The sequence below is a fragment of the Choristoneura fumiferana genome, chromosome 6, assembly GCF_025370935.1.
Source record: "Choristoneura fumiferana chromosome 6, NRCan_CFum_1, whole genome shotgun sequence".
NCBI classification, from domain to species: domain Eukaryota; kingdom Metazoa; phylum Arthropoda; class Insecta; order Lepidoptera; family Tortricidae; genus Choristoneura; species Choristoneura fumiferana.
The window spans coordinates 7,451,295-7,475,566 of record NC_133477.1 but is presented as its reverse complement, the minus strand read 5'-3'; the positions used below and the strand labels follow the sequence as shown (position 1 = coordinate 7,475,566).

Genomic DNA, 24,272 nt, shown 5'->3' with positions numbered 1-24,272 from the left:
TCTTTTATAACATCGTGTCATGCTTAGGTGAAATGCAGTAAAAATAATTAATCAGTTTATGTTTGTTGCTCAATACTTCAAATAACCCTTTTTATATTAATCCGTTAGGTAGGTATTCAATGCGTAATTAATCAGAAATAATGAATCGTTCTCCGTAGTATCCCCAGTATTTGGAAGTAATGAGTGGGATAACAATTTAAAAAGTTTTCATAATGGTTTTTATACCTGATATCTATTTTCAAGACACGAAAAAATATCTGAACGTGAGGTTCATAAAAATAATAAAACCAGCTGCGTATGACAGGGCACGTCTCTTCAAGAATTGTTTCAATCTATTCCGTACCCCATAAAACTTAGGCTTGCTCTTAAAATACAAAATAAGAACGTACCAGCCCCAATTCACCCAGTCTAAAATTAACGTTCCTTTTAAGTGTCAAGGAGTCCACTTGAAGTGGGATGCCGTTGGAATTTTAACGTTAGGTGGTTGGTGGTAAAATAGAAGTTTGGTTGCAGTGCCGAGGACTGTGCTGAAGGAGCGGTACGAAAGTGCCCCCGAGGAAGACGAGGTTGCTCACGACGTATCGGAACTTGAACACGACGATGTCGGTGAGTGCTCTTTTAATTATTTTTGATGGCTTGCGGCATTTTGGGGAGCTATCGAAAACCACGCTTAGACGAAATTACTAGATCGTTAAGACTTCATTCGAAAATTAGCGTTAGGGTTCAGAATAAGATCGTGTTTCTGGTATAACAGAAGCTCTATTTTGCATTGAAATCGATAGAACGTCAATATACGTTTTTTGATTGGGTTGTGATTCTGATTTCGTTGGGTGGTCTGTATAAAATTTAAATTTGGAGTGGATCAATTGCCGTAATTTTCATTTGAAATAATAATATTGTTCTAACGTACCTAGTTAATATTCGAAAAGAATTTGATATCCAGCACGTTTTCACATTTTATGATATATGCTTACGTTACGTTTTTAAATTCTGGATTTCAATTTTAACTGTCTGTAGGTAGTCAACCGTATTATCACAAAAACCTAGACTGCCATTGAAAAAAGTATTATTTTAGGGTTGTCAGAGATATGTTGCAGCTTTTTATAGTAAGAGCATATTAATAAATTGTTTATTTAACTTGCCGTATTTCCTTTCATTGCGTTATCTACCTACTTTGACTGGCTAACGAACAAACGAGCCTAAGCAAGACTTCTCGGATGCCAATTTCAGACACCATTATTTAGTTTCCGATTCGGACCTTAAGAAATAACGAAGCAAGCATCCACAGTAGCCACATCCAAGAGAAAACTATAAAGTCAATGATGTTCCACAGACAGCAATCTCGTAAATCGCTTCAGGTCGAAGTGCGGAGTTTTATAGTGTGGCAATAAAGGCGTTCCACCTGCAATAAACTGTAAGGATGAAGGTACGCGGTTTTGTACTGTCTTCGCCGTGCTAAAGCTTAGTTGGTTCAAAGTTTGTAATCCTAGTTTTACGATGAAGCAACATCTTGCTACATCTGAGCGTGCCACAATGTCGTAGACTGTATATTGCTCTAGAATAGTGTCACAATCGTGTCCATGCTGGCATAAACGGGTGTAGTAGGTTCATTTATGAAGATATTTCTTCCAGCTCTTATGACTATCACAAATCAGTTTTGTCAAAACATTATTAACCCTGAGGACGAGATCATAAAACATAAACTGCATAAAACATCCAAGATGTCAGGAAAACGCCACGAAATCTTGTGAGGAAATATCGTAATTTTGTAACTACATCGAAACTTTCTATTAGATCCAACATCAAAGATTATCTGACTTTTTATCACCTGCACAAGGTTTTGTATAAAATTTAAACACAATATTACTTTTTTTATATTTAAGTCATTTTATGCATTTACATTTATTAATATATTACTGTTTATCTTAGTAATTAATTTTAATATCATTCGACTAAAAAGGTATATTGTACAATAAAATTAAATTAAACATTATATTAAATTAAAAATGAATATTATTCTATTTTTGGGTTGAAATAGCGTCAGGAAATACTTTTTTTTTATAAGTCTTTAATAAGTGGACAACTGAAAACGGGCAAATTTTTGAGAAATAATCATGTGAAGATACAATGTCACAAAGTTGAGCCCTTTGTTGAGCCGACTACTACTTTAAATGACGTCTATTTTGGGTATCACGGTAGCAATGCTTTCAATATGTAACATATGCGAAGTATTAACACACCAGAACGTTAGACAATACGGCCTCTGTTTGATGCAAAGTGACGTATATGCATTCAATATTTACGTGATACTCTTATCGTAAGTAAATTCCTGTTGTTGAATTTTCTTTGAATCATTTCCTTAAAAAGCCGTCAAAAGCACGGTATTGAAAAAAATAAGAGGAAATGTCAATAAGTCTCGGTTAGTACCGTAATCATTGTTAGATAGCTCGTATAATATGGGAAAGCATTTAGATTCAACACGACTGAAAACATGGCTATAGAACTACCTACCCGGTGCTACTCGAATTGTTATTATGGAATTTGATCACGAAATTGACGTAATTATGCTCAGTTGAACATTTTTATTTTATTTTATTTTTATTATTGCGGAGTTACATTTGAAAATTTACCACAAGCTTTCCGGTGAAGGAAAACATCGTGAGGAAACCTGCACAAACCTGCGAAGCAATTCAATGGTGCGTGTGAAGGTCCCAATCCGCACTGGGCCCGCGTGGGAACTATGGCCCAAGCCCTCTTGTTCTGAGAGGAGGCCTGTGCCCAGCAGTGGGACGTATTTATAGGCTGGGATGGAACATTTTTATGGTCTGCGTGTTTCGTTGACATGCCACTTCCCCTTGTTTTTTTTTTCTTGTCCGTGGTGGTAGAAGGTCGTGACAACAACTGTCAAAATTGTATTCTTTGCTAAATATTCCGATGTCACTATGGAATTTTTGAGAAGATGGTTTCATCATGGGAGGGGAATACAGAAATATTTGCTTTCTGAATATATTTGTACGGGAAACCATTTTCGATTCAATGCATATTATAATATAATAATATATTATAATATGCATTGAAGCCAAAGAATACACACAATAAAGATAAGCAAATAGCCAGGAGCAACATGAGATGCGGAATTTGTATAATTTATGCTCGAGAATGTACTAAAGAATTTTGCTGGCACCGTCTCGGGTTGCTATGTGTATTTGCAATTGCTATCGGTATTTGAATGAATTATTTTAAAGTTCTACTAAAATTACAAATACGAAAGTTTTTGTTAATATGTGTAAATGTGATTTGAATGAAATTTGGTATGTATGTAGCTGAACGTCTGGTCTGGAATTACACAAGCTACTTCTTATCCCAATATTCCCACGGGATCAGGATAAAATTACAAAATTTTAACCGCTAGGAACAGTACTATAATGCACGATACAATTTTTGCGAATTTCCACGGCAGTTTTAGCAAAATTCTGGAATTAGAATTAAATTGCTAAATCTTGTTTTACGCGTGTAAAGCTACAGGTGAAGGCTATTAAATAAAAATATACCTCCGTCATTCATATAAAGTTACAAACCTGGCTTAAGTTATGTTTTGTCTGTGTGTGGCCAAAGTGGCAAATAAAAATACAGATTGACCAACTTATCTGTTAGTCGAAAAAGTTTTAATGTGGTTCGCATAAAGTGTATTGCTTGGTCTGATTCACAGATAACACAAACTTGAGAAGTGTCTTGGTTAAAGATGTAGTAAAAAGCACTTAACAAAAATATTAATAATGAGAAGCAACTAAACAAAGTCACTAGTAGGTACGACAAAAAAAAATTGATAAACATTTTATTGAACACTACAAAAACCTTTTGACTGATCCATTGGTTTTCAAAAAGTGCACACAGTTTATTATGCACACAAGCTGCAAAGAGAATATAAACACTTAAGTTTTATTTATTTTTATTGACTGTTAGTAATATATGAAAATACAGCATGAATCTATGAATATTTTATCTCTGAAATCAATATGGAGGTCATAACCTTCTTGACTTGACTTGGTTTACTCCGAAATTGATTCACTGTTTTATTGTTTCCTCTTACTACTTAAGTATTCATGCGTTTGTCGCGGGAAAACACTCTTACATAGTGGAATAGATAGCGCCCGCCAGAAAGTATCCTTCCTGTCTGGCGGTGTCATACTGATCAGTGTTTTCTCGTAACTACGGGTAGTAATCTTTTTTTAATTAGCGTACAATTTAGTAAATTTTTCGTACATTTTATCTAATTGAGAAGAAATTTCAAAACACGACTGCTACATAAAGATATATAGCGCCCGCCGGGAAGTATTCTTCCTGGCGGTGACAGATTGATCATTGTTTTCTCGTAACTACGTGTAGTACAATTTAGTGCATTTTTAGTAAATTTTTTTGATGCGAGTTTGAATTCCATACAACACCACGTCACCGCTAGGAAGTATGACACATTTAATAAGACGACACAACCCAGATATGATTTAAAAATAATTTACGTGTTTCGCTTAAAACTTTCCAGTCGTATAAATTCACCGTGTTATAATAAAAATTCAAATATGTATGCTTAAATATCTCAAAACTCAATTTTATTTTAAAAAATATATACGTTACACACAATTGGTGTCAATTGTCCCATGATATTTATTTATTTATTATTTATTTAATTGAACGATGTAGATCGTATTTATATAAAACCGGCCAAGAGCGTGTCGGACATGCCCAAAATAGGGTTCCGTAGCCATTACGAAAAAATCAAGTAATATTTTTCTAAGGATTTCGTATTTTGTATGGAATATTCCAAGTTTACGTATAAATATTCATACTTTAGGCTGCTATTTACTCTTAAACTACAAATTATTCTCAAGAAAACTTAACCATTATAGTTTTCATTGTAAGTTTGATATACTTCCTACCATCCTGGTTTTTTTTTTAATTTTCCACCCACCGGTTTAGATCCCATTATACCGTCTATGTGAGGTACTCTAAAAAAAATCTTTTGAATTTTTTAATATACTATTTTGTCAGCATAGTTTACATATATATTCGTGCAAAATTACAGCTTTCTAGAACTGATAGTCCCTGAGCAAAGCCGCGGACGGACAGACAGACAGACAGACATGGTGAAACTATAAGGGTTCCGTTTTCGCCATTTTGGCTACGGAACCCTAAAAATGAATTAATGTCTTACTTTGTATGTTCGTAAACAGTTGACAAAAAACTTCAAAAATTACCGGTCAAGTGCGAGTCGAACTCACGCACATAGGGTTCTGTAGGTACCTTTTTATGTACAGCCGCTAACAGACAAATTAAAAAGTTTTTTCCCTAATACCGGCTCACGCTAGACCGACTTTAATTATTTATGTTTATTATCATTCTGAATTTGAGATTTGTACGAAAACAATAAATACGGGGAAAGACTTTAATTCATGAGCCACAATGGAACCATTTCACAGTAGACGTCACAGTGCCATCGCATTAATTAACAAGGAAAATCGTAATGACTTTCCATTTGAAAGGTTCCATGGTGGGTGGCGCATGAAGCTTAGTCCTTGAGCGTAGGTATGTTTCTTGTATGAGAATCCTTTTTTTTTTCGTTCTATCCTATAAAGGTTAAACATACATACCTCTCAAACTTTAAATTATAATAGAAGTACATAGATGTATAAAATATCATATCAACACATAATGAAAACTAATTAAATGTGAGTCGGTCTTAGGGAAAACATTTTATAAAAAAAAAATTTTTTTCTAATTTTATTTTATTTTTATTATTTGTTGTTTTAGCGATAAAAGGAATACACATACCTAATCTTTAAATTTCAACCACCGCGTCCGATCGCTCGACGCGCCGCGCGTTTGACGAGAACTAAATGCCTGGTACCACGAAACTCAATTTCGCGCGGTGACAAGCGACGTCTCTCATACACTTTGCGATAGTTAAGCGACAGTCCGAGGCGGTATCATAATACTTTTCGACGAAAAGACTATAGGTCCATGTCAATGAACTATAAAGGTTTACCTGCTATTCTGTTACCACACTTGAAAGACAGGTTTGCCTGAACGAATTAAGTCCCACAAGAATCCAAGGCGGGTGTCGATAGCATTATCGTTTACTTATTCAACCCCGGCCTTTGCTTTGTCAGTGCTAAAATGGATTAAATGATAAAAGGTTTCCACGGAGAATCCTCGTGACGCCTCATAATCTTGCTCTATTAGCGCGTTAATCGCATAAACCGGGCTTGCTTTCTTTGCACATTGTTATTATTCATGGAATCTGCTGAGCATACAGTTTTCAACATGAGAGAGAGGGACACAGAGAGAGAGAGAGAGAGAGAGAGAGAGACGTTTATTTACACACATAAAAATGAGAACACCCAAATACTCCGAAATATTTTATTCCGAATTTGCTAATACAAAGACACAGTTCATTTTCTTACTATATTTGACTAATTAATAGGGCATATTATTAGGCAAAGCTCTGCGCAGAGGGCGATTTTGTTTCAAAAAAAAAAAATCAAAAAAATTCAAATGATTTATTCAGTAAATAGGCCGCAATGGGCACTTTTACACGTCATTTTTTTAAACTACCAGCGCTTTCGGAAAGACCATCATTGCCAAGAAGAATGCGCCGCAAGAAACTTGGCAGAAAGTCATTTTTTCATAAAAATATAATTACAAATAAAATACTTAAAAACTATATTATACAATTAAAGAAAAAAAAATACAAAAAATAATAATAAAATAAATACAGGGATGTATGGGGTCCCTTAGTTACAATACTAAACACTAACTATATCTAAACTATATCTACGTTCAGTGGAAGTGTAGAATGCTTCCACCGTCATAAATTTTAAAATAATAATAACAATAATTTGGTTCTGAAATATACATTTCAGGTCAAGTAACCATTAAGCTTTTGGATTTCGAAGGCAAGTTTATTATATTAGTAACAAAATAACATAATATTTACATCGATAGTAACGATAGAGATATATTACAAAAAAATAATTGAAGTAATATGATATTATGGCATTTAAGATACTCAAAAAACTGTTTTCGGTTTTGTGCTAGTGCTGCACTCTGACGGCAGAAAATTACAGTAATATTCCCTTTTACCAACATAAGTAGCCTTTTTTCAAGCACATACTTATTTACTTGTAAAATTTTGTTAACTGGTTAAACAATAAATGGGCGAGTTTGAGCCATTACTCAATTGATATTCATGAAAGGACATTCTAAATCATTACTATTACAAAAAATCCAAGTATTTGTAAGTCTATTCATTTCTACCTTAGATCTTGTTCGCCAAGACAATACATTCTTAACGTTAAAATATATTTTTATTTACTTAAACATCATACAACAACACAGCCATTGTTAAAAGTCAAATTATAAATTTCGTTAACGAATGACTTCTAAAAAGACGTCATAAATAAAGAACCTTTACTTGTAACCGTTTCACTGTGCATAATGATTCATCTTAATTCTTGATTATCATTTAAACAGTAAGAGTTGATCCACTATAGTCTCTTGGAGAAATTAATCTATTGAATGCTCCCTTAAAACTGTATAAAATTGATGGCAGATGAATCAAACGACCGTTGGTGGGGTGAGTCGGCGGTGCCACCAGCACCAGCCGTGGCTGCCGTCCCTCCTCAAAGACCTTCGACAGCCACCACTGTCAACGCTACAGGCATCATGAGGAGTGAACCTGCGTCATCGCCCAGACCTCATCTAACTAATAGTGGTAGGTATACCAAATTGACAGCAATATTTTCAAATAGGTGTATGTAAATGGTAAAATTGCATTACATCCATTAATAGTAGATTGTACAACAAGAGCATAAAACGAGCCATTTTACCTAAAACGTTCATATAGCCACCCGAGCCGGTATGGCGAGGGTGAATAGACACGTTGAGGGGAAAATGGGTTTAATGCTCGAGTTTTACACTCTGCTTTTCACTAAGATTGCGAGGAAATTAAATAGCAACAGTGGATAAACATTTATTCACTTTCTTTGTAGGTATAATTTTATATATTTTTAGTTTTATTGATTTATTTTGATTGATTTGATTGATTTTTAGTTTTATATAAATTAAAAAATTATTACAAAATATGTAGAAATTTCTTTGTTTGTGGCTGTTTACACATGATTGCCTTTGTCTGAGACGAGGATTATACTTTGTTCACTAGAGCATAAAAAGACATTTTATGTCGCCTAGATTCAGCATAAATACGAACTTTACGAACATGAGAAGTGAAAAAGCTTTTTTTATTTACTTCACCTTGTATTAAATACTATTTTGTTTGGTTGCTTCAAATCTTGCAAGTTAATTTTGATCCACTTCCAGTGGTCGAATTGATATGAAATTTGGTATACATTATGTGAGCTTGACGAAAATGGAAGTACAGTCAACAAAACGTAAAGTCAGCAAAAAATCTTGTATTAAAAATGAAATTATAACAAACTAATTTTTATAACAAAATTTAAAAAATATTACTGATCAAACAAAACATCACCTAACCGACAAAAAGTTGGAAAACCCCCGACATTGCCACTTCAAAGTTCAATATCTCAAAAACGGCTGAACCGATTTTGATAAAACATGTCTAAGAACTATCGCTAGGAAACCTGCAATCAAATTTAAAAAAACCACATTCAAATCGGTCCACCCGTTTCAGAGATATACAAAAACACATAGCGGTCAAATTTACAACACCCCTCTTTTTGCGTCGAGGGCTTAAAAATTCAAATCCACTGTTAAGTAAACATTTTTCTCTCCAACAGAGGTTTTCCTTTAACGGTGCGGTGGTAGATGTATTGGCATTCATAGGCCCTTGTTACAGGTTTATTTAAAGATATTTTGACATTGATTTTGAAATACTGTGTAGTGTACTTATCAGAAAGCGTGCAAAACGACCTTAATTAATAAGATTGATTTCATCCCTGATACCATAGATGGAAACCAATCCAGGCTTCAAAGGCTTCAATTCAGGCTCCAAATCTAGATGAGAAATACTGATATACAATTTAGAGAGTTTGTTTAGGCCAAGACACTGAAAGGTGAGCTTTAATAGAAGGGCGGAAATCAAACAAGGATACGAGTAATAGTCAGTTTCAATTATTTTAAAGAGGTTTCGATGGAGTCGAACTGTGTTAGTATTTCAAACATTCTGCTTTGATAGGTCTGATGACAAAGGTAAAATTAAATTGTTTTCAGATTGTATTTTAATTCGATTTTTGTTTGGTTGAATCTTGCAAGTTAATTCTGATTCATTTTAAACTGATTTACTTGAAATTTTGTGGGCAACTTTTTTATAAAAAAAAATAATCAGAAAACTGATCCGTAATTTCTGAGCATAACTAAATACCCATTTAAATTCAAATTCAAATCATTTATTGTAAGATTACAGGTATATAAATAAGGTATTCAAAGTTTTACAGTCTCTTTCCATAGTCTACCGTATTATGGTGTACAATCTTTTTAGGAAAAAACGTGACATTATTTATCAAACATAATTAAAAAATACGAAAAATTCAATCAAATCAAATTAATAAAATTATGATGATATGAAACTAAGACAAACTAAAATAGATAAAATAAAACAGATAAAAAAATAAAATCATTACAAATCAAATCAGATTAAATCAAGTCAAACAAAACAAAACAAATTTAATTCAATAATGAAAATGAAATTCTGATTCATTTAAAAGTAAATATTTCAAAGCAATCAAAGTAACTTAAAAACTCAAAACACAGAATGAGATGTCACCAACAACATTAGAGCATTAGAGCTCTCCTTTATTGTTAAAAAAATCATGGCTAGGTAAAGTAAAACAATGTGCCCATCGACCACTTAAGTACTAAACAGCTTTATTAAATTTTGCATCGTTTAGTGCCTTGCTCTTATTTATTAGTTGAAATTAATAGATCGTATTCGTATATAGTTAAAATACTAAATAGATAGTACCTAATGGCCGTTAGCAAAAAGAGATATTTTTTAAAAAGTACGTATCTTTTAGCATGAATATTAAAAACTCTCTTATTGAGAGATCAATTCAAAAGAACACTGATATTTTTCGCTACAAAATAAACGCTTCAATTTGGCGACTCGCTTTAGGTCAATGGAAAAAGCAAAAGACAAACTTTGTGTCGAGAACAGTGCTGTTGTCTTGAGATTTCCATTTGTAGTTTGTGGAGTTATTTTTTACAGCTACAGAATTGATTTTAGTTTTGTGATTTTTTTAATCTTCATCGAGCATAATTTTGCATTAGGTACCTACTATGGATATTAATTTAATTGAATGTTTTCTTTTTTTTATCTTTCGTTTTGCGACTACAAATCGGTCCGATCCGGTCGTTCAAAAAAATCCCTGATTTGACTTAATGGCAACAGTATTACTACTTACTTGCAATCTCACAAACTCGGAATATGTGTCCTGCAAAAAAACAGATCCGGACCGGAGGATGCTACAAAACCGGGCAGCCATGTGAACACACTAACCGGTTTTGCAGGATCTGATACGAGTAGTTAGTAGATCAGACAAAACTCGACACCATGTCAACGTGCTCTAACGTGGCATATATATATCATACCTACGTCAGAGCAAAATCGTGTACTCGGGTACTCGTTGATTCAACGAGCTGTCTTCATATCATAATTATCACCAAAGCAAGTAAACTTGAGCAAATAACACGCCATAATCGTAAAAGGTTGTCGAGCAACGGAAACGCATATACCTACTACTTAGTTGTATTGTACCCATGTGTATATCTGTTACAAGGAATGAGAGAAAGGTGAAGCGTCCGCAAGGCAGCGCGATCAACACTTTGCCTTTGTTTACTTAATAGTCTCGAAATCTTAGTTTACTCAAAGAATTTACTATCAGCATAGTGAGTTATCAATAAAATCATCTTGTTTCAGAGTTTTTCGACACAATCTACGCGTACATCATAGCGGCTGTGGTAGTGACCTTACTTTTCTGCATAATAGCTGCCATCACGCGCTGCGTTTTGCGCAAGAAGACTCGAGACCGACCAAAGGGTCCCGACGTCTCCGCCAGTACCGAAATCCCTAACGGTTTCAACGACAGTATATCAGAGGTGGATAATGACATCAACATCACCAGCCTGTCCGGCCCTGTCGACACCGTCGACTCTGCCGTGAAGCCAGAAATGCAATTCACGGACGTCGCACTGAGTCCAAAAATCAATCGGTACGTTGGCCGACCCGTACCTAATACGTACCCTCACGTCAGCAGTAACATGTACGGACAGGTGGCCGAATTCCCTATAGAAATGCCGCTACGAACTATGCCGCACGGCACATTAGGTCGCGGCGTAGCTGTCAAAACACTACCCAGAGTGCAAGTGCAAAACGAAATGGACCCTAATACAAGGAGTTTATATCGATACTCTAACGCCCAGTACTACTTCGGGTGACAACAAGATACACAGGGTGCGGACGTATCTCGGACTTATTGTTTCTAGTGCAGTGTAGTGAAGTGTACATAGAACTAGTCGAAGTTTGAACAATGTCCTACTTTTAAATACTGTGATACTGTGATATTAATTGAAGATCAGTCATATTCAACTGCGGACAAGACGAAAGCGGTGTGCATGTTGTTTTCTACCGTAAGAATATGAGGTTGTATTAAAACGTGTCGTACAGAGTTATGTTAAACTCTGGTGAAAAAAAAACTATGAAAAGTTGACTTGTTGTGGAAATATTATAATTAGTTGGAAATTGCAGATGTAGTTTTTAATTGAGTTTATTAACAAATACGTTACTGGTCGATCACATTAATTAATTATGCAATACTCGTCTACACTTTATTTTGTGATGCTGAACAACTTTGCAATTTTTCAATTAAAACTTTTGAATGCCTATTTAAATATTGTTCTTTCGTGGGGTGAAATTCTTCCTAAACAAGGTAAACATCGGAACCTTGAGTCTGCGTAAAAAATGTTATGATAAAATTAAAAACCGGCCAAGAGCGTGTCGGACACGCCCGAAATACGGTTCCGTAGCCATTACGATAAAAATAAGTAATATTTTTCTAAGGATTTTGTATTTATACGGAATCTTCCATAGTTTAGGTATATTTTATGCCTTAGGCTGCTATTTACTCTTAAACCACTAAAAATTCTCAAGCAAACTTAACCGTTATAGTTTTCCTGGAAAGTTTGATATACTTACTACCATCCTGAATTTTTTCAAATTTTTCCACCCACCGGTTTAGAATTTAGAGGGGGGGGGGACGCTCGATTTTAATGAAAATTTGCACTTTAAAGTTGAATATTTCGCAAAGAAATCATTGAATCGAAAAATCGTCTTAGCAAACCCCTAATAATTAATGAATTAAGACCTATCCAACAATACCCCACACTATAGGGTTGGATGAGAAAAAAAAAATTACCCCCACTATATGGGAGGTACCCTAAAATATTTTTTTTTTGAATTTTTAATTGTACCATTTTGTCGGCATAGTTTACTTATATATTCGTGCAAAATAACAGCTTTCTAGCATTGATAGTCCCTGAGCAAAGCCGCGGACGGACAGACAGACAGACAGACAGACATGGCGAAACTATAAGGGTTCCGTTTTTGCCATTTTGGCTCCGGAACCCTAAAAATGGATCCATCTTTTCTCCTTTTCTGCGACTTCTGCCTACACTAACAAAATTTTAAGCTTTTAAGAATAAAACATGTTGGATATTGTAACGATGTCCTTAAAGTTATTTTTCCACTTATAACGAGCACCTTTATCAACAAAGCGATGCTAGAATCTATGTCACAATTTGAAAACATTTTATCGAATGTTTATAGTAAATTTACTACAAGGGCTGATAAGGACGTGTGATACTTTAAAGAAATTAAGTACTCGTGGGCGTCCTAAGTAAAATTGCCACGAAAATTTAACCGAGAATAACCTTTAACCTTAACCTTTTAGAGAAACCAGCGTAAATATAATTATTGACAACAATACCCTGCAGGTCACTTCTCAAAGATTTTCTTCTCGAAAGGACTTTATCCCGACCCATTCGAGCCCAAGATTGTCAATTTGCATGGAAATGTATTCAACCGGTTAAGAAGGAGGCTCAACCGAGGCAAAGCAGTTTACCTATAATAATGTATCTAGCCCAACTTATAACGAATTCAATAGAAAATTGGAAATTGGGCACTGAGTTCGGCTCAATCTAATTTTATTGTGTTGATTTTATCAATTTTGTATTACAAATCGAATCTATATTTAGGAAACATCTAATAATTACATTAAAGAACGTAACTGCGATCTTCTTCAATAAAATTCATTTATGATTTGTTTGGAGATTTGGATTAGAATTAGATTTAAGCGTTGTTCAGTCTGGACCAGAAGTGGATGAGTGGATGTAGTAAATAAAGATGCGATAATATATGCTCACAATAAATTGGAAAACATGCTTTGAACACAACGAGAGCATACAGAATACAAAGATTATACATATTATAATTGTCGCCTTTTATACGCTTAATTTTCAGTGCGTTAATATCATTCATTACCTACTATATATTTTAATACAGTATGTAATATCATTGCCTACGCTACAACACTCCTTACCTTGGCAGTACAGTACATGTGTACATTTTGAGCACTACAGTGGCTCATCCATTTTTTCCAATGCAATAGGAAATACAATATTAGGTCCTTTAGTTATCAGAAAGCCTAAGCATTATAAGACAATCGTCGCGTCAAAAAACTATACAATTACTAGATTAATGTGATCGTGCCAGTTTAATTTTCAAAATGACTGATAATTACTACTATTAGAACCCATAATTTGTTATTTTTAATTGTAAATAATAAGGTCTGTGTACAGATAACTTTTTATGTGGTACATCGATTAAACATTTAAACCTTTTTTGCTTTTTTTCCTGCACGTGGGGACGTATAATTAGAGTGATTCAATTCTCCATGGATCCTAAAGAGGAAAACAGGGGGATCTCAGAAAAGTAATTAGTTAGACTTAAGAAGTTAATGGATTTTATGGGATGGTTGCAGCAACAGCGGGAAAACTCAATAAGGGTACTGAAGCACACATAATACGTACAGTGCCTGGTGAACTAAAATATAATTTCTAACGCAGCCTTTCTAGGCCAGTTCAGAGCTAATGCTCTGAAAGCAAACGCAATGAACTTTATTTAAGTAGTTGGTCAATTTTATTATAAAAAATGACCACTTGTATGGTCACCCTATTCTACATGATAAATTTGGCAGATCAAATCACTCAGATTTGATATTTTCAACGTAATCTTTTTCAACTGTTCTATCCAGCAAATACAAAGAGGTTGATTAAAAACATGCCGTGTCTGTCTATGGCTGTTCGACGTAAGAAGTTCACAAGACAAGGTAAATTTAAGATTGATTAATTCTTATAACTGACATTTATATAAATTATAATTTATAATGTAATGATGTATTGAATGAATAAATAAACTAAACTAAACTAATCTAATAATTGAAACAAAAAAAATACTGTTTTTTTACATATTTTTACGTTAAAGTGTTTAATCTAGAGATACAGAGAAAGGAAAAATTATTAACTTGCAAGTATATTTATGTTAATATTACAATGTTCAAGCCTAGAAGGCAGCAAAGTTCAAGCTTAATGTGACGGGTTTCAATTTTAATGAACAGACAATCCAGGTAAAAAACTAGGTAAAAAAATCCATTTAATGGAAGTACCTACTTCTCAGTTTTACAATAGCCATCAACTTCGAACAATTGCTGCAAATAAATGATAACTTCTCCAACTTGAGTCAACTCTGATAAAAAATTTAATCTTTAAAAAAACTCGACTTGCGTTCATAAATCAGAGCACAAATTGCCAACTTGATTTATTGTTACAGTTCCAAAAGTGGGTGTAAAAGGAATTTTAGAAGGGATAGTGGTTTGAAATTAGTTAGCAAATAATTTATTGTATAAATACATTTTTAGGAGTGAGCTTTAAATAGTTAAAAGCTTTCACACGTAGCTTCACCGCGAATTAGTACCTAAGCATAGCATAGAATGTCCATCAATGAGATGGACGCTTGAATTGGTTAAATCCACGGGTTCACGGTGGAAGCAGCTATGCTGAGTCGAGTTGACATTGAGAGATGACATTGCACGCGACTGTACTCTGCGGCGGTCAGAACGAGGCTGGAAACAGTGCTCGACCGACGGTCAGCGCCTACCGTCGGGCAGCGTAGCTATATCTATGCAAGTCTATGAATGCGCACACAGCTACGCTGACGGCACGCGCGTAATTTGGTGCGCGCGTACGGTCGGTCGAGCCGTCGGTCCGGCTCGTCGATCGCGCGGCGTCGGTCGACCGACGAGCTATGAGATTGTATAGTGCGTTCAGTGCTTCGCTGACGGAGCGACCGACCTGTGAACTGTATACACGCGTCGCAGTCCGCCGTCAGCGTAGCACTGAATGATTTTTCGCAACCGACGGTCAGCGCTGACGGTCAGGACGTACGGTCGGGACGTACCGTCGGTCGAGCACTGTTTCCAGCCTTGCTGGAACGACATATGCGGACGGTCCGCGCAGATCTCGTACGCGGGGACCGCTCCGTACTGACAGTCCGCGTGACACTATACATACTCGGCCTGCAAGACTTTCTTTCCCGGCCTCTGCAGTAATGTACTATTCTTGCTTTTACTTCAGATACTTTTATAAAAGCGTCTCAATGTTAAACCTAATCCCAAAGATAAGAACTTTTGATAAGAGATTTGTCGAACTCTTGTAATACAAGCAGCCAAAAACTCTTTGACGTAATTAAGACAATCGATTTTTGCTTTAACCAATTTTTTTGTTTATGTTCCATTAAGTCCAACCCTCGCCACATTGTTTTGAATAAAACGACAGGGTGTTTTAATTTAAATATGTAGATGAAGGAAGTGAGCGTAATGAAGTGGGAAAATTCATGTTTTTTTTGTGGCGCTACGCGTAATGCATGTGGTCTTCGTACCTAATTCTGTGGTGAAGGGTTTGTAAACGGCGAAAATTAGTATTCTTTTCTTTTAAAGCTTTTAAAATGTCCGTGATAATGTCATGCCATGTTTAATTATTGAAAGAAGTCAAGTTTCACGATTGTGGAGCAAAATGGCCAAAAATAAACTTGAAAATGTAAATAAATAATATTAAATAAATATCATGGGACAGTTGACACCAATTGGCAAAGCTTGTACTATGGATACTAGGCAATGCAAGCGTAAATAATTTGTATTTGCTTGTTTCAAGAAATAAAAAACATGAAAAATCACGTAAAGAAATCATAATGGGCATAAACAAACAGAAAACAAACTACGTGCCTGTTTATCAGCTGTACCAAAAATAAATCATAACTCAACCCTTTTCGAAAGAGTAATTCTACCTACAGCAACACGAAAAATTAAAATTTACGCATCCAAGCGTCGTAACTTTTAATGTGTTACCCAATAAACGTTCAATAACGTGATTCTACGTGACCGGGATTTCCATGGGCAGGTAAATTTTCCCGGTCCTTTCTTACAGGAAGGGAATAGTAATAAAAATCATTAAATGGAGGGACGCGCTTGACCGCTCCGGGTGGGCCACCCTCGTACCGCAATATGGCCCAGACCTAAAACTAATAATGTCCATTTGAAAATGTTGCGGGATGTAAGTAAGTGTGCTTAGCTAGTAGTAGTGTGCTTAGCTAGTTTAGCCAGTCTGTAAGATAGAACTTTAAGCTTCCCTGTATTTCTAGTAGCCTTTGGCTTATCGACGTTAGTGGGAAGTGAAGTGCTACCAACAAGAGTGCCACCATAAAAGTCACTGAAATAGTTCATCCTTGTCAAATTAAACACAGTTTGACAACTATGAACTATAATTTATTGAATCAGGCGTTACTTTGCGGAGGATCCCATATCAATGAATTAAAATAATTTCTTTGCTCAAAAAAATTCAAGCAAAAGCAAATTTGAGCAAAGAAATTCTTAAGTTCAGTTCAGAACTATGTTTTAATTATTTTCCTGTTAAAGGCCTCATCCAGGATAGGTACCTATATATGCAAAATTCAAAATAAAAGCCGTGGTAGCCGATAAAAGCCTTGCTGGCCGAGTGATTTGACCTATGGCCTCTCATGCAGAGGATCGTGGGTTCAAACCCCGGATCGCACCTCTGAGTTTTTCGAAATTCATGTGCAAAATTACATTTGAAATTTACCACGAGCTTTACGGTGAAGGAAAACATCGTGAGGAAACCTGCACAAACCTTCGAAGCCATTCAATGGTGTGTGTGAAGTTCCCAATCCGCACTGGGCCCGCGTGGGAACTACGGCTCAAGCCCTCTCAGTATATAGGCTGAGATGATGATGATGATGATGCAAAATTCTCAATTAAAACCACGGCAGACTCCTATCTCTCACACATGAATTTCTTTTTTAAATACTTTTCGAACCATTTGTAAAGGTACTACGTGCGTTGTGAGCCAATAGGGAAAATATTCATGAAAGGCATAATTTGGTGCGACCTTTGAGGCAAGATTTGGCAATAAATGCTGGGACCGAAACATAATTTGAATGTTTAATACACCAGCATCCTTAATCCAATACTAATATTATAAATGCGAAAGTGTGTGTGATTGTAGGTATGTTTGTTCGTCTTCCGTCCGTTGATCGTCGATCCGTCGCTCCGTTTCGACGTGATTTTTGGCATACAGATAGTTTATGGGCAGTGACATAGGCTACTCTTTATCCTGGAAAATGCAGTTCCCGAGGGAACTGCGAGCGATAACCGAATTCTAGGCGGGCAAAAGCTAGTATTAATACAATATGACCGCAATACAATACAATATGACCACACCACATTTCTAGTAGTTCGCACCCGCGACAGTAAATGCGTAGTAGCGATTCGTTTTCGAGTTGTCCACAGAATGAACAACTGGGGAAAAACTCGGTAATTTTCCGTGTCAACAAAGACGGGATCCGGACACGTAGAAATCGTCCCACCATTATTACTTATATGTCTTTATTAAACAAAAATCGTCCGCGTAACTAAGTACAGTTACATAATTCCGAACTGAGTTCAGCCAATTTCCAATATTTACTTACTCCATGTTTGTCGAATAAAACAAATGTGAAGTTAAAATATGGCTCAGACACGAGGTATGTACGTGTCGTGTCTTAGAAAAGCGAATATGCACTAACTCGAACGAAATTATTAAAAACTGGCCAAGTGTGTGTCCGAACTCGGAACAAAGGATTTCGTCGTAGGCGAAATGACCTTCGCTATGTCGCAAAAGAGTGTAGTTTCATAGAAAATCATGGGGTTACGTCAGGACAGTTTTTTTTTGTCAAAAATCTGTGAAACTATACGATCTGTATTATAATAAACCAGTTTTCTTTCAATGTATTCAGTACGCACTATACCTACCTCTATTAGATCCATGTTTAAGACGACGTGATTTCAAAACTTTAACCTTACATTTTTTTTGGAATCTTAAAAAAAACTTTTTTTGATAATAATACCTAATTTAAAATAAAAACTGAAATCGATATTAAAAACAATCATCGAAATTCCATTGATTTAATAATAACCTACTCACGAAATCATTTAAAAAAAAACTTTCTATTGATAATAATACCTACTTAGCCATGTTACAATCAATTTTATAATGATTTCCTTTTCAAACGACGGCCGTATTAAATGCCTAAATTACTTGGCATCATCGAGTCTTTCTTTCATTTTAGCGCAAACCATTTTTTAAATTTTCGGGTATGAATCATTAGAAAAATCGTCCATTATAGTAAGGCACCTGCGCTGTGGAAGCACTTGGCTTCGTGCCTAACCTGCGAGCCATAATACATCATCAAACTAGCGAATACTCCACCACTCTTTGCAAGACAAGGTTTTGATATTTTATGTGTCAGTAGGTACAAAAAAGAACTTGAGTAACTTTTGAGCATGTACCTCTACCAGGAGACACACTCATATTAAATGAAATTGTAACGGATAACTCTCGTCTTAAATCGAGTTTAGCTCGACATGTTTCGGGCTAATTCGTAGCCCTTCTTCCTAGGAGCAACGCGACTCGGAGGCTGCCGCAACAAGCGCACTACTCGCCACCGCTCTGCTTGCGCGACTGCCCAACGAAACTAACACCCGAAACATGTCGAGCTAAACTCGATTTAAGACATGAGTTATCCGTTAAAGGGGTATCAAACGGTTCATTTTTTGTTCATTTCTGTCTTTCAAAAACTCAAAATGGCACGTCTAAACACAAAGTGAAACAAAAGTGCCGAATCAATTCATTAGTGTAAGTCCAACAATGTTCATCCGGAATCATTCATTCCCACTCGGATGAATGAAAAATGAACAGTCTTAAGACAGAGAGAACATTCACTCGGATTCGAACATTTTGTCTCGAACCCTGTAGCAGACGAACGTCAAGTAAAACGTCGCGGCAAAGTGGTGTTCAAGTGGAACGAAAAAAATACGTTGCTGTGTTTGGAGAATTTTAAAAATTAGCAATAGCCTTTGGAGCTACAAACTTGACGAATACAAAGATAGAACCACTTTATTCCAAGACGCACGACTTAATTCATTCGACGCCATATTGAAATAGCTACGGATGAATGTTCTTTTTTACGTCATTCCAGCTAAGCCGTGTGAACATGGGATGAAAAGAAATTAAGCATTCACTCGATACCTCCATTCTTCTTTGTTTTGTTGCCATCCCACAGAAGCTATGCGATTTTTTAGGCTTATAACTATCCTCGGTTTTTCAGGATCTCAAACCATCTTGCCAATTGGAATTGGATTGGTTAAGAATATTAAGCGTGAAAGCGAGCGTACCAACCAAATTATACCTTTTTATAACATTAGTTAAAAAAAATAGATTAATAAATATAACAACAACGCATTCTATTTTTCTCCAAAATTAAATCGTACAAACGATGTCTTTGATATACCTTCCGTTACGCAACACCAACACAATTTATACAATTTATTTGTAGAAACGAGTAAACATTTTATCCTAACATCAATTCTAATTTAGTGTCGTGTTCTCATTGAAATTTACTGAGTCCTGTTTTGGATATGGGCTACAACTGGGGTTACTATACGACAGGATTGTCCTAATATGTAAGGTTTTTAAGATTTGCCAAGCATTCTTCCGGATTTTGGGACTGAGAGCTCTGTCGTCGACATGTCGCAGGCGCCCAAATCTACGCTAACCTTAATAAAACCTGGGCATAAAAAATAGGTTTTTTAATGAGCCTAAACAGTTGTTATTAATTATGGACTCATATTTAACTGCATAGTCGTATACAATTAAAACAAAAACTTCGTATTTAATTTCGAATTAAAACTATATTTTCTACCATCCATAAAAAATGTTCAAACTAGAACTACTTTGACATCTTAAATTACAAACAAAACTTTCACATTTGGCTCTTTTTTTATCTAAAAATATGAAGTAACCGGCAAATAATTCAATTTGTAACCATCAGAATAGACCTTAGACCTCAGAGCTATATACTTTTAAGCTTCTCGTAAAGCAAAAGCTTAGTTTAAGCGGTTCACGCCTGCAATTCTAACCTATCATTATCATAAAATTGTGACCTAAAAAGCAACACGCAATTATTAATTCACAGTGATTTGATAGTCATTTAGTAAAAGTGGGAATTCCAATACTTACTTAATTTATTAAATTTAACGAATACAAAAAGAAATTGGTACTTTTATAATTTTACGTGCTCGCTCATTTTATGTTTCGATTTTCAGTAAAAAAATATGTATTATATTATATAGGTATTAGTGAAAAATATATGTGTTTTTGTGAGGATTATTTGAAATTTCCGTTTGGTAACCCTAGAACAGCCTAAGGTGCAGGCAAACTAGTGGCGAACGAGGGTGACAAAGTAATTTATACACCATTAGCCGAAACGAAAACAGAATCTTGGCACTGTTCCCGTAAATGGTAGAAAATCACGCGCAGAAAAAAGTGCCCGGGATAAAGTCACAACATGGATTAGATAGCGATAACACAGAGAAATAAGGAAGAATGAGAATTATCACTATTTAACGAGTACGTTAAATAGTCAAAACTGATCTTGAAAATATAAGGAAGATAAAGATTATTATGATAATGATCATTAGAGGATCGTTTCAAATTCAAATCCATTTATTACCAGATTGTCGATAATCATACAGGTTCGAGCGGAAAATTCTTACTTACATGAGCTTTATTTCTACCTACACTAGCTGTTGCCCGCAGAGCTTTATTTCTACCTACACTAGCTGTTGCCCGCGACTCCGACCGCGTAGAATTCATTTATCGCTGTCTCGCGGGAACTATGCAATTTTCTGGGATAAAAACTACACTATGTCCTTCCTCTCGACTCAAACTATATGTATACTGATTTTCATGTAAATCTGTTCAGCGGTTTAGACGTGAAGAGGTAACAAACAAACAAACTGACTTACAAACTTTCGCTTAATAATACTAGCCGTTATCCACGACTCCGTCCGCGTAGAATACGTTTACCGCTATCCCGCGGGAATTATGCAATTTTCCGAGATCAAAACTATCCTATGTCCTTCTCCGGGGCTCAAACGATATACGTATGTATACCGAATTTCATCTGAATCGGTTCGGTGGTTTAGCCGTGACGGTAATAAACAGACTTCCAAAATTTCGCATTTAAAATATAAGTGAGATGATTTTTAGGATTTCGTGCCTAATGCCTACTAACGGGTAAGCCTAACTGAGCTGAGCTTTATTTCTACAACGTCAGAAATATCGTGCGGGTTTTGTTACATGGCGAAGCCGCGAGACTGTGAATTTATAAGCCATCGATCATCGGCGGCAATATTTCTCGCTCAATCTACAAAACGGTCTAGGAGCTGGTACAGTTAACCTCGTACCTACATTCTTCCTCTGGGAAGGACATAAGAAATAATTATAATTGGACACTGATGGCCATGGTGAAAAACTAGTAGGAAAAGCTGGAGATTTTTTCCTCTACTTTTCCTGAACATCTTAAGCTCTAAGCGATATAATTTGTAAGTTTCAAAAAATTATTCCAAAAGAGTACCTTTGGTAGGCAGGAGGTTAAACTAGAATGTTAATGTCACTCGGGACTCGTCGGTTTTCTTCGTTTTCCAGAGTATTCATATGAGAAATAAATATAAACCAATCGTCTGTTTCGAGTTGCAAACGATACTAGCAAACTAAATTAATTAGGTAGTATCCTGGGTAATAAATACCTACAATTATATATCTGAGTGTTAGATTATCAGAAAGTAATAGATACGTATTTTTGATGTTAATCAAACGAAAAATGACAAAGATGAAGTGTTTCAAAGTTCGGGTGTGGAGGCCCACGACGTCTCGCCGTGCTTAAATTTTAAGCATTCGCACGAGAGTTTGTAAAGCGTTGCGTTATAAAACCGGCGTTAAATTAGATTCACCTTATCGCCAACCGCTTATAGTCAAAAAAAAATCACCATTGTTCGAAAATAAGCGCCGCGTTATAAAGCGCTTACGTTTGATCATATACTTGGGAATGCATTTGTTCTATTTGAACGCTTTTTGAACGGACGTTAAAAAAGGTCTCGTGTGAAATAATTTTACGAGGACCTTTAATTGGCTATATTTTCGTCAGTCACGCTTAAACCACTTAACTGATGAAACTGAAATTTGGTATGGAGAGAGTTTGTGACTCTAACAAGTATAGGATTGTTTTTACCCCGTATAATTGCGTACTATCCCACAGGATAGCCATTAACCAATTTTTTGCAGAAATCTGTAGAATAGAGTCCAATATTAGGATCACGTCTTATGGGTGGTGTCTGCCGTACTGCCATAGATTACGTGCGTGCTGCAGAATCTCTAGCTTTTATATTTAAACGGAACTGTCAGCGTGCGAGTCCATCTTGAAATTAGCCGTATTTTTTTAAAGATTTTTATAATAATTTTATCTTATTGATTGATTGAGTCGTGAAGCTAATTTTTCAAGTCTCTTAGGGGTTCAAAATATTGTCTCTAATTCGTTGGTTCAAAGTCACCCCAGTTTACAATGTATATCTTTTTAACACGCTTACTATTATTTTCACTTGTAATTATGTATCTGGAATGATCAGTATAATCCAGATACATAATTACAAGTAAAGACCCACTTTTTTTGTAATGATAGGCCGCCATTACGAGGGGTATCACAGGTGCGTTACTTATTGGCCCTTTGAAAGTTTGATAAGCTCGTTAAAAAAATCCGTAAGTACGAAAATAAGTAGTTCTGATGACAGTACAATAATATGGTACCATTGAGCTGATCTGATGATGGAGTCGCGAGCTAAACACTGGAACTCTAAGACAGAAAGACTAGTTAGAATAGCTATAGGGTGTTTTATGCTCAAAGGCAGTGGTGCCTATGGTCTGATGATGGAGCTGTTAGGCTAGCCATTAAAGCCTATTTTTTTTTGTTTTTCGTTTTAACTATCTTTAATTATTTTAAACACGGCCTTCGCACTGAAATGATCAAATCCATACTAATATTATAAATGCGAAAGTGTGTGTGTTTGTATGTTTGTCCGTCTTTCACGTCGAAACGGAGCGACGGATTGACGTGCATTTTTATCCCGCAAAAATGCACAGTTCCCGAAGGACCAGCGCGCGATAACCGAATTCCACGTGGGCAAAGCCGCGGGCAAAAGCTAGTAAGGTATAAAAAGACATATTTTAAAACAAATAAAGTGAAAGAAATAAAGTCAGAATGCAATAAATGCAATTTGTTTTTCTGGCACGGGGCCCGAGCACGCCCGATATTCTCTGTATTTAAATAATTAAAGCACGACTGTACCATAAATAAATACTATTAAACACTGTCGTGTTTTTTCCGCCTTTAAAAGGCGTGAAAATAAAAGTAGCACGGGCCTTCTCCCCTAGACATGAGTTGAATAATATGAATACGCTTCATTCATACAGGAATTAACCAACAGAGTGAAAATCCTACTAATTAGTAGGATATCAGCACAATTGTACTGATATTATACACGCGAAAGTTTGTGAGTATGTCTCTGTGTGTGAGTGTATGTTTGAAATGCCTTCATGATAAAACAGATTAAGATGAAATTTGATATTATTATGTAACTGGCCATTTGGAAAAACACAAAGTCTACTTTTTTTATAACCCGCGTAGCTCACCTAAAAACTATGAGATTTGACATTTCGGAGACCTCACGCTACACTAGCGCCTC

At 35.7% G+C, this 24,272-nt stretch overlaps 1 protein-coding gene across 2 annotated transcripts in view; it reads left to right on the top strand.

Moving 5' to 3' along the window:
- LOC141428940 (uncharacterized) overlaps positions 1 to 13,926 on the top strand; it is a 102,852-nt gene extending 88,926 nt beyond the window's left edge. For both annotated transcript variants that reach the window (XM_074089016.1, XM_074089015.1), the window contains 3 exons: positions 514 to 606; positions 7,607 to 7,768; positions 10,949 to 13,926. In XM_074089016.1, the coding sequence (XP_073945117.1) occupies positions 514 to 606; positions 7,607 to 7,768; positions 10,949 to 11,466 (773 nt within the window). In that variant the 3' untranslated portion in view covers positions 11,467 to 13,926. The remainder of the gene's footprint in view (positions 1 to 513; positions 607 to 7,606; positions 7,769 to 10,948) is intronic.
- Positions 13,927 to 24,272: the final 10,346 nt, after the last annotated feature.